General features: G+C 38.5%; 1 protein-coding gene across 1 annotated transcript in view; it reads left to right on the forward strand.

The window, feature by feature from the left end:
• LOC109962021 (circadian locomoter output cycles protein kaput-like) overlaps positions 1-9,791 on the forward strand; it is a 19,636-nt gene extending 9,845 nt beyond the window's left edge. The window contains exons 3-9 of the mRNA XM_020603352.1: positions 7,053-7,223; positions 8,216-8,408; positions 8,507-8,592; positions 8,884-8,940; positions 9,240-9,388; positions 9,504-9,595; positions 9,675-9,791. Coding sequence (XP_020459008.1) covers positions 8,573-8,592; positions 8,884-8,940; positions 9,240-9,388; positions 9,504-9,595; positions 9,675-9,791 — 435 coding nt within the window. The 5' untranslated portion in view covers positions 7,053-7,223; positions 8,216-8,408; positions 8,507-8,572. The remainder of the gene's footprint in view (positions 1-7,052; positions 7,224-8,215; positions 8,409-8,506; positions 8,593-8,883; positions 8,941-9,239; positions 9,389-9,503; positions 9,596-9,674) is intronic.
• The last annotated feature ends 155 nt before the right edge of the window (positions 9,792-9,946 follow it).

The raw sequence follows: 9,946 nt of genomic DNA on the forward strand, positions 1-9,946 counted from the left end.
ATGTGTTTTCAGTTAATGCAGCGTTTTCCTTTTGCATGTGTTTTCCGGTTAATGCAGCGTTTTCCTTTTGCATGTGTTTTGTTTAATGCCGCGTTTCTGTCTTGCATGTGTTTTTTTGGTTAATGCAGCGTTTTCCTTTTGCATGTGTTTTGTTTAATGCCGCGTTTCTGTCTTGCATGTGTTTTTTTGGTTAATGCAGCGTTTTCCGTTTGCATGTGTTTTGTTCAATACCACGTTTGTGTCTTGCATGTGTTGTGACCGTGTCGGCCACCGTATAGTCCCCTTTTTTCATGCAAGTTTAAAATAGCTCCAATTGAAACCACTAATGAATATAAACAAAATATAAAATAATGTTTAATGGAGAAATACAGTTTGTTGCAGGGACCACTAGAATCATCATACCGGTGTGATTGTATACATCAAAAGGTTAAGGGTTAATCAAGCATTTATGGAGTGCTTTAGAGGAGATTTCAAAATATCAAGATATATCGTATAGTGTGATATAGCCTAAAAACATTGCAATATTATTTATAGACCATATCGCTTAGTTACAGAAAGCAAAGTGAAAAATAAAAAATACAGTTTAATACAAAGCACACTGAACAGCAGTAAACCCAACCCTCAGCATCACCAGTACCTGTATGAGGATGTTGGGTTGGTCTTCCTAATGTCACTAACAGTATAGATTGTTTGCAGTGAATAATTCAGAAGAAAAAGGGGGAAAAATTTGTGCATTACATTGCAAGTAGGTTTTCCCCCAAACCTTAGGTTGTATAGTGGGCAGTGTTGACAAGCTTGTGTTATGGATTTCATTGCTTACAGACCATATGAACATGACTTTATTAAAACAGTCTTCAGCTGTGTATTCATCCATATCATCAGAGAACAATGATTCCTGTAATTTGTGGGAATCACATCTTTCATAGCTGTGTGGATGCCTTCAGGATTGGCTGGTTTTGAAACTGCATTAGACGGGGTGTGTCGCTGAGTAATTTATTTGTTGATGTGTTTTTGCTGATTAGCATGACCTCCTTAGCTAGGTTGTTGCTTGCCAACTGTAAAAACAAAACAAACAAATAAACCATAACATTATCCTTGATATTTACCAGTACTGTACTTAAAGCAGAATGACACTGTATGTTGGACGTGTTCTCTTATATTGAAAAGAAAAGACTAATAAAAAGATATATATTTCACTATGTAAAATGTATTATACATTAATGTATCAAAATAAGCATGTGCACATGGATCTCCACTGTTTAGGATAAACAGAAAAGACTGACTCCAACTTGGCAGTATACAATATTTGTATGAAAAGATGTTACTATCTGATTGGTCCAAAACTGTTGGGGAGAAGTTGTGGTTTAAACTTAACTCTCCCAAGATTGGTCCTTCAATCCGTCCATCCTCCAATCGTCCTCTCTGCTCCAATGGTTGTAGACAGCACCCTAAAAAGGGAGGAATACCTATACTGTCTTAATTCCTACATAGACACATATGTCTTCCTTTGTTTCCAAGGAACTACTACATTTTAGACATTGCTTTCCTGTTCCAGTAAAACTGCTCTGCTTGTGTGTGTGTAATGGTTCTACCTTTGAAGTTGTCTTCTTCTTCCTGGCCTCAGATCTAATCTCTTGTTTATCACCCTTGGTGTCCCAGTGACCCCAAATTCCCTGGCCTCTTCAGCTAGGTGGTGGTAATAAATTAACTGTGGACCCTCTTTGCTAAAGCTGTAAATCTAATGAGAGTCAGTGTTTTAGTGAACCAGTCCCCTTGATGTTAAACAGTGCTCCAGTTGGCTAACACAATATACTGACCAGTGATTCAGTGCACACTTAAGGTGATATGTAACTACATAAACATAAACACAACTGTGAGATTAAAATATATAAACTTATGTATGCTATATAATAAAAACCCTAACTAATTATATTCATTTCTATCTAAAAATGAAAATCACCCTAACAAGTACCAACTTGCATTCCTGTTTTGTCAACTGCCAACTAGAACCAGTGCGTTTATAAATTAACATTAGACTGAATTTAACTGAATAGACTGAATAGAAATTGTGTTAAACCTGTGGTCTGTGTTGTGACATCTGGGAATGGTGAGGGTTCGCACATCTCAGGTGTCGGCGTATGACGTGGATGATGAAGAAAACACTAGGGTTGCTAGGAAACCAGAGTTTACCTGATCATGTGACATGAGATCAGCGAGACAGTGCTGTGGGTAATTAGGGCTTAAAGTTCCAGAAAAACTGCCCTTTTTGAAAAACAAAAACAAAAATGGGATATTTTGAGGTGTTCTAGGGAATTTAAACAAAAGTACTAAAATGATTACTCAGTTGAGGACTAATTTAAAAGTTTCACTGAGAACGAGTTTGATGCACTGCAAAACCCTGCATATTATATGGGTTTCATACTTGGAAAATTCCATCATTCTTGCCAGTACAAGAAAAGCATCTAGACAGTCCTGGTGTTAGGTTTGTGATGGCCTGAAAGAACATTCAGCTCTGTCTGCAACTTTCTAACACCATTAGGCCACCTTATCTGCACCACGAGATGTTTGGGTCACTTTTAGGGGTGTAATATTGTATCGTGGAACAGTATATCATAATTTTAAACAATGGACAATATTCATCATAAAGAAAATGATGAAAAATAAATTTGAATATCAGGTCAAGACTCCCATGTAATTTATGTTATCACAATAGGAGGCAAGAAGCCATATCTTCTTTTTTAACCAACCTGCTATTGACCCTGACATTCACGAGGGTTAGCCATTAGCCATATTCTAATCTAATTACACCCAAATCTACAGAATAAGGGAAATGTTTGAAAACTGTTGTGAATTTACATGTCTAAGAAGAAATAAATAACTGATACTTGTTTTCATTCTCACTGTTTTTGTGAGTGTCCTGAATCGTGAACTGGTTGTATCGTTACACTCCTACTATGTGTTTAAGTGTAATAATAATCTAAATTTGTTTGGCTGTCAACTGTGCATGTATACACTACATGTGTTTTGTTGCTCTTTAAAATGTGAGCATGGCTCTGGACATGGTAGTGTCTGTTTTTGAAATGTTGCAACTGTTACAGCTGTTGAATAGATTGTCATGAAATTTTGAAAAGACATTCATGAACCCCAGAAGATAATTTGACTCACTCTGGCAATACCTTGACTTTTTGTTTAGTCAGTACTTTCACTAATGCAGTGAAATATCTAAACACATACTAAGTAGATGGATTGGCATAAGATTGTGTGATTTTGTGTATGTACATGGTTCACAGACGATTTGAGTGACACTGATGATCCTTAGACTTGCGTATCTCTAGGTTTATGAAGTTGACATTTCTATTAATATCTTCATAAATATTTGATTGTTGTGAACACAGACATCCATGGTGCCCTGAGCATCAGTTGAAACCTTGATCCCCAGAAATTTCATATAGCTGCCTATGTTAACATGGTAAACTAAGATGTGAGGATAGTAAACATTAAACCTGCTACACATCAGCATGTTAGCATTGTCACTGTGAGCATGTTGCCATGCTAGCATGGTGGACATCTAATATTGTTCATTATGTTTTTGTGAAGTGTTCTCCTTTCTCACAAATGTAACTGAAAATCTTGATTACAGTGACAGTTTTTCCTGGAATATTACTGAAAGATGCCTGGATGTTGCCCCTGTGCTCAACTAATGAGTGATCTTTGGTCTATATTTAGATATTTGCTGGATATGTTCAAACTGTCACCTATTATTTGGATTTCAAGCATTACTGATTCATTAGCGAAGGCTGGCTTTGCCATATTTTTGTCTTTCATTCCTTTTTAACGCTCTGTTGGCCATGCCCCTTAGTGTGTAGTATGAAGGGAGTCTGTTTTACAATAAAATAAACATGGGAGGGATTGCTTGTAATTGGTTCCCTCAAGCTAAATGATGCAGAATGATGTGCACTGCATGAAAGAAGAACACAGTAATGTTTGCATGACACATGTGTTACTGCTGTAAATCTCACACAGTGTTTTGTATACTTTGGAAGTCACTCACTATTGTCTAATATCTCTTGTGTATGATGGAGGGAGTATCAGCTGTGGAGGAATTCAGCTGGGCTATTTTTACTCCCCACAGTGAGGCTAGTTGCTATGGTGTTGCCCATTGGCACTGTTGCTGTGCTGGCACCTCAGTGTGGGGTGTGGTGTGTCCATGATGAGCAGTGCCACAGATCCACATCAGAGTGACTCATATCCTCAGAACTCTGCTGCCCTACATCTGAGTATGCATGCACATGCCCACACATACAAACTCAGAGACATTTAACAATACTGTGTGAGCAGTAGAAAAATGGCAAAAGTTTTCATTCTGTGATTTGATGAGTTTCATGGTGGAAAATAAACTCCATGTATGTCCCATGTTAATTTAAATATGTTTTCCAGTCAGTGTAGTTGACATGACTAAAAAAATGACAGTTGGCTGTTTACATTCAGCACCTTTACACTGAGGCTTAGGAAACACCAGTAAGCCTTTGCACATAATGTGATTAAATGAGGAAATGTGATATTCTGCTATTCTGATTCCCTGCTCACTTCTTTTGTGAAGGTACTTGCTGTGTAGAATGTTTGGATGAAAGGATTTGTTTTGACAGGGAGTGTAGTGTTATTGGTAAGAACAGGAAGGTGTTGCCTGTGAAGCTGTGATTAAAGCTGGCCCCACACTACAGGATAATTAGTCCAATTTGCCCTTCCCAACAATCATGGGGGCGTTTTAGGCCCTGAGGCCACTTAGAAACAATTCTCAGGCCAAATGATCCTATAGTGTGAGGTGTTGAATGACCTAATCATTATGCCACCAACAGGATCGGAGGGCCCCAATCTTGAATCCTCTAGTGTGGGGGCGACAGCAATTAATGTGTCTGGGCACTGCTGATGTTAGTTACAGCTAACATTAGCTATATTAGCTATAGCCTACCTGTAGCTAACATTAACATTTGCTGCAGCAGACCTCTGCCACACCAGCATAACATTCATTAAAAGTGACCTTTAACGTAACTCAGTTCTGTGAGTAGAGACACCAGTAGAGAGAAGCACAGCAGTTTGAGAGCTCCAGCTGAATTTGGGGAAGCCACTGCAGTAACTATGCAGCCATGCTCAGTAGAAAGAAGCCCGATGCGGACAGTGGCTCAGGGGAGAAGGCCGTCGTCTCCTCATGGGTCTTAGAGTATGCAAATCACACTCTCCCCTTAAAATCCTCCCCTCCACAAAAAAGTGAAACTGAAAAAAAAACCTTTGGCATTGAAAACCACTGACATGGACAAAAAACAAAAAATAAACAGAAGATTTGGCACCATAGGCCCAGCCTAAGTTAGATTGTAGGAGGAGGAGGAAAGTAGGTCATTGGGCCAGCAGGTCAGTGAAGCACAGATGACATCACAGTTATACAAGTCCTGCTCTGGCTTACACAAGGCTCACTCTGTGCTGTTGCTACTGCTGATACATGCTGTTAGCTGCTAACGATTTCCTTGCTGCTCTTCTTCTGCTCTCCTTTCACTGTCTTTGTTGAAGTTTTTGGCAACTAGAGTTTCTTTTTGCCCTTTGTTTTGTCATGAGCTTTGCTCTTTTTAGCTTGATGTTTAAGATGCTGGACCACAGTGTGCTTGTCTTTCAGCAGCTGCAGAGCCTGTAGATAAAGCTCTTTATAGTGCTGCCGAAAAGTGTAGTTGGCTGTTTGTGTTGACAAATCTTTCATCTTAGATAAGACACCCATTCTTTGTAACTTGTCTGAAAAGAGTCACACCCAGCGAGTAATGATATTACAGCTCATAGCAGAAAGTCAACGGGCCATGATAAAACCTCATCACTGTTTGTCATCTTTGTTTCTCTTTTCGTGTCTTAACATGAAAGTGTAAATACTCAAGAGTACTGACTCCCATTTCTTGCTTTGATGAACCTGGCACTGAATCACTCTAAGACACAAAACCATTTTTTTCTTCTTTTTTTTAAAAATAAATGACAGCACAGCATAAACACGGAGGGTTTCCTCACAGACCGGTGTGTGTTTCCAGACTGTGATGCCTGAGATTCAGTATGCAGTATGAGTATACTGTAAATACTGTATGTATTCACAAAAGGTCCTAGAAAGGCAAAACGTCCAGCAACACGTATGTGTATAGAGCAACTACACACTGCAATTGTTGCTGGACATTTTGCCTTTGCAGTTTGTTTTTCCCTCGTCTGTCTACCTTGACAGTGGGTGAAGTTGGACCAGAAATTTCTGCTTTCACTTAAGATCTGAAAGGTTGGCACTGGTGTATTTCATTCTGCTAGTTCATTATGAATTATGTTTTTGCAATGTATATACAAACACTATTTATTGTTCTAAAGTTAAAACAACAGTTTCAAGTGCTCTTAAATGTGAAAAAACAAAATTAGACGAAGTAGACATATTAACATAACATCAAGGAACAGATGTCTGTTTTTGTAATGTGTTTACTGGCTGCTTTGATATTTCAGGGACCTCCCTTGAAAGTGAATGTGGGATTATTCCAGTTATGTATAGCAGATGTGTTATGCCGTTTGGGTTTGCCAGATGTTGTTTCCAATTACAGATGTCTGTTTTTGTAGAAGCCCCTCAACCATGAAAAACTAAACCAAATTTTCAGTCAGAATATGCTGTGCCGTGGTGTGTGGAAATGATATGATAGTTTACAAGATTAACACTGAAGGGATTTTTTTTTCACCATCATATTATGGGAGGAAAACCTCCCATATAGGTTGTGGCAGTAATTGGTTCATTACATAACTAGGTCAAATATTTAGGCTAGAGACCCAGTGGGCCTTTTCCTTTTAATATGACAATCTATTGTAGGCCTGCCTGCACAAGGAGAGCAGGCAGAGGTCACAGCCTGCCATTTACTGCCAGCTGTTGGTGCCCCTTCATATTTAACTGTTTCCTGCATGTCATGTTATGTGACTGGGCATGAGTGAAGTCTGGCCACTGTATAAATAACATTCTAATTCTTGGCAAATTTTATCCCTCCTCTCTAATATTTCAGAGGACACTACAAGCTTGCTGCTGTACCTTTGGCGTGTGTCTCCCAGCTCCACTGCTATCCCATCACACAAAGAGTGCCCCACAGTGATCTGCTTCAACCAACCCAGACCCCTTAACTTACCTAGCTGGGACACAGCCTGACTGCTGCATGACTTTGCGTTTAGCTCAGCAGGTAAAGCAAAAGTCTGCCACAGAGCAACATGTGTTAGCTGGCCATCCTGACTCCATGGAGAACATGCTTGTGTATATAAAATGTCCCATGCTATCTCCCATATTAGTGTGTCTTATTGTGTGGTAGGGTTATAAATAACCACATCTTATGAGTATGTCTTTGATCTGTAGCCAATCTCACTTTGGTGCTGCATTCTACATGTCATTAATTAAATTCATCAAAGAGTTAAGACCGGGCTATTATATTTATGTATACTGTACACTCAGTTGGCAGTTTATTAGGCACATCTAGCTTCTGTAGGTCAGTCTGTCACAACAATCATGCAAGAAATGCTCCCTCATGAAAGTGATAATGTTCAGCTTTTGTTGAAACAGTATGTTGTCATCAAAAATATAAATAATTTTGATACGGTACAAGAAAATTTGTAAAAAAGCAGTTATAAAATATAGATATTTGTAATTACTTGTATTTGTTTTCGCTGTATGATTTCAATAAAATGTAAAAAGCGGCCCCTGCATAAAGAACTGGAACTAGTTCATTCAGCTTAATTCATTTTTCCTAGTTGATAATGGGGTTTAGGAGAGATTTGGGAGATAAGGCGAGTTACGTTACCATGTTCATTGATTGGCTGTTACACATCTGATGGGGCTGGATTATAGAGTTGTTGTTTTTTTTTCAAGAATAGCATCTCATTGTAAAAAATGATCATTGACAATGTAGTCACACAATATGAGGCTTTATCTCTGTTGTACCTTCTATGTAATACTACTATAGACCAGTGCTGTCTGTGTCTGTTGATGGCAAAGTTAAGCAAATAAGAAAAAGATAAATCATGCAATTAATGGTTGCTAAGTAAAATGTAATGTCCAATATGCTACATATTGGACAAATCTAGGGCAAATTGATGACATTGCAAAATGAGATATTTCCAGGGTCTCCATCTGTTTGTACTTTATTAATGATGTCATGGATATTTTTCCAATCTCCCATAGACTCAGATGTAGCTGCCATGTGCCAGACTCGCACCGAAAGCAGCCGAAAAACTGAACTCATTGAAGACCTTTTGGAAAGTTTCAGTGACTCCCCTCCAAAACTGGTGGAGCTCCACACTGTGTCCACCGAGACCCTCATCATCCAGCAGCACTTTCCTCATCATCTCATAGGACTGGCTGTACTGTCAGCAAGGTAAAATGTGAATTTGGATCGCAACTGTTTTGAATTACTAGGAAGTAATAGAGCTGTTGCAAGCGGTTGTCATTTTTATGTGTTTTTTCCCCCAAAAGGTTAATTCACAAATGTCTCTCTCACGATTAAAAGACCCATCTCTGCTCCCCTGAACAGGATACAAAATGACCTCAGGCACTGACCGGTGAGTCAGATGTGTTCAGTTTCCTGCATTAGGTTTGTTTTTATTATGAATTTCTGTTAATCATATAGTCCATAAAATGTCCAAAACCCCATGTATTTATATAAATTATTTTGTAAAGAAATAATTTAAAATAATTATCACATTTGCCACGTAATTATTATTGATCAACCTCAAAATAAAAACTAAAGAAAAACAAAATAAAAAAAACATTAGGAAGGGCTCTTTCAAAAAGGTTACTGGGGAATGAATATTCAAGGCTCTGCTCCCGCTGCCGGTGTGTTTGCTCTACAGGGATGACAGCAGTATCTTTGGCTTAATGGAAGAAGATGAAAAGGACAAAGCAAAACGGTGAGATCCCTATGGCTCGTCTTCAGATGAAAGACATTCAGTGATCTTAAAAACATCCTCCATGATATTACAAGTTTAGTTTTTATGAGACTTGATTTTATATTTCTGTGGTTATTAAAGCTCTACTGAGTAAGATTTCCCATACACCTGACTTAGCTGCTTTTACCATGAAGTAGGGGTACATCAGATTGTTCCATACCCTTGTTGCCCCAATTAAATGCAGCTGCAGTCACATGCTTTTACCGGTGCCCAGTCTAGATATTGGAGAAAGAATTTGTTAACTGTGCCTAAATTCATAGAGTATCCCGTAACAAATCGGAGAAGAAACGCAGAGACCAGTTCAATGTCCTCATCAAGGAGCTGGGTACCATGTTGCCAGGCAACACCCGCAAGATGGACAAGTCCACAATTTTGCAGAAGAGCATTGACTTTCTGCACAAACATAAAGGTGAGGAACACTCGTGGCTGCTAGAGAGCTGCATTAAATGGACTTTGATTTACTTACTGTATGTTGCATCCTCTTCAGCTAAACCTCTTTGCATGTGTTATGTCTGCTTTATTAGAAATTGCTGCTCAGTCAGAGTCAACTGAGATCAGACAAGACTGGAAGCCTCCTTTTCTTAGTAATGAAGAGTTCACTCAGTTGATGTTGGAGGTGAGGCAGTTTTTCCACATGCTTTCCTTTTGCTTACATGTAATATGAGTGAATTAAAAGTATATTTTGTTCCTGTTAGGCATTGGATGGATTTTTTCTTGCAATTATGACCAATGGAAATATAATCTATGTCTCTGAGAGTGTGACATCCCTACTGGAACACTTACCTGTGAGTATAATGTGTTTTAAGTTCTGAAATAATGAATGGATATTACACTCTACCATCTTAGAAAATATCATTAAAGGCAATGGTCACATTAACAGTGTTATCTATTTGATATAGTGTTTAAAGCTACTGTATACATGCTCAACGATGCATTAGTGTTACAGATATTGTATGTGTTTCAGTCT

Source organism: Monopterus albus, unplaced genomic scaffold (genome assembly GCF_001952655.1).
Source record: "Monopterus albus unplaced genomic scaffold, M_albus_1.0 scaffold61.1, whole genome shotgun sequence".
NCBI lineage: Eukaryota > Metazoa > Chordata > Actinopteri > Synbranchiformes > Synbranchidae > Monopterus > Monopterus albus.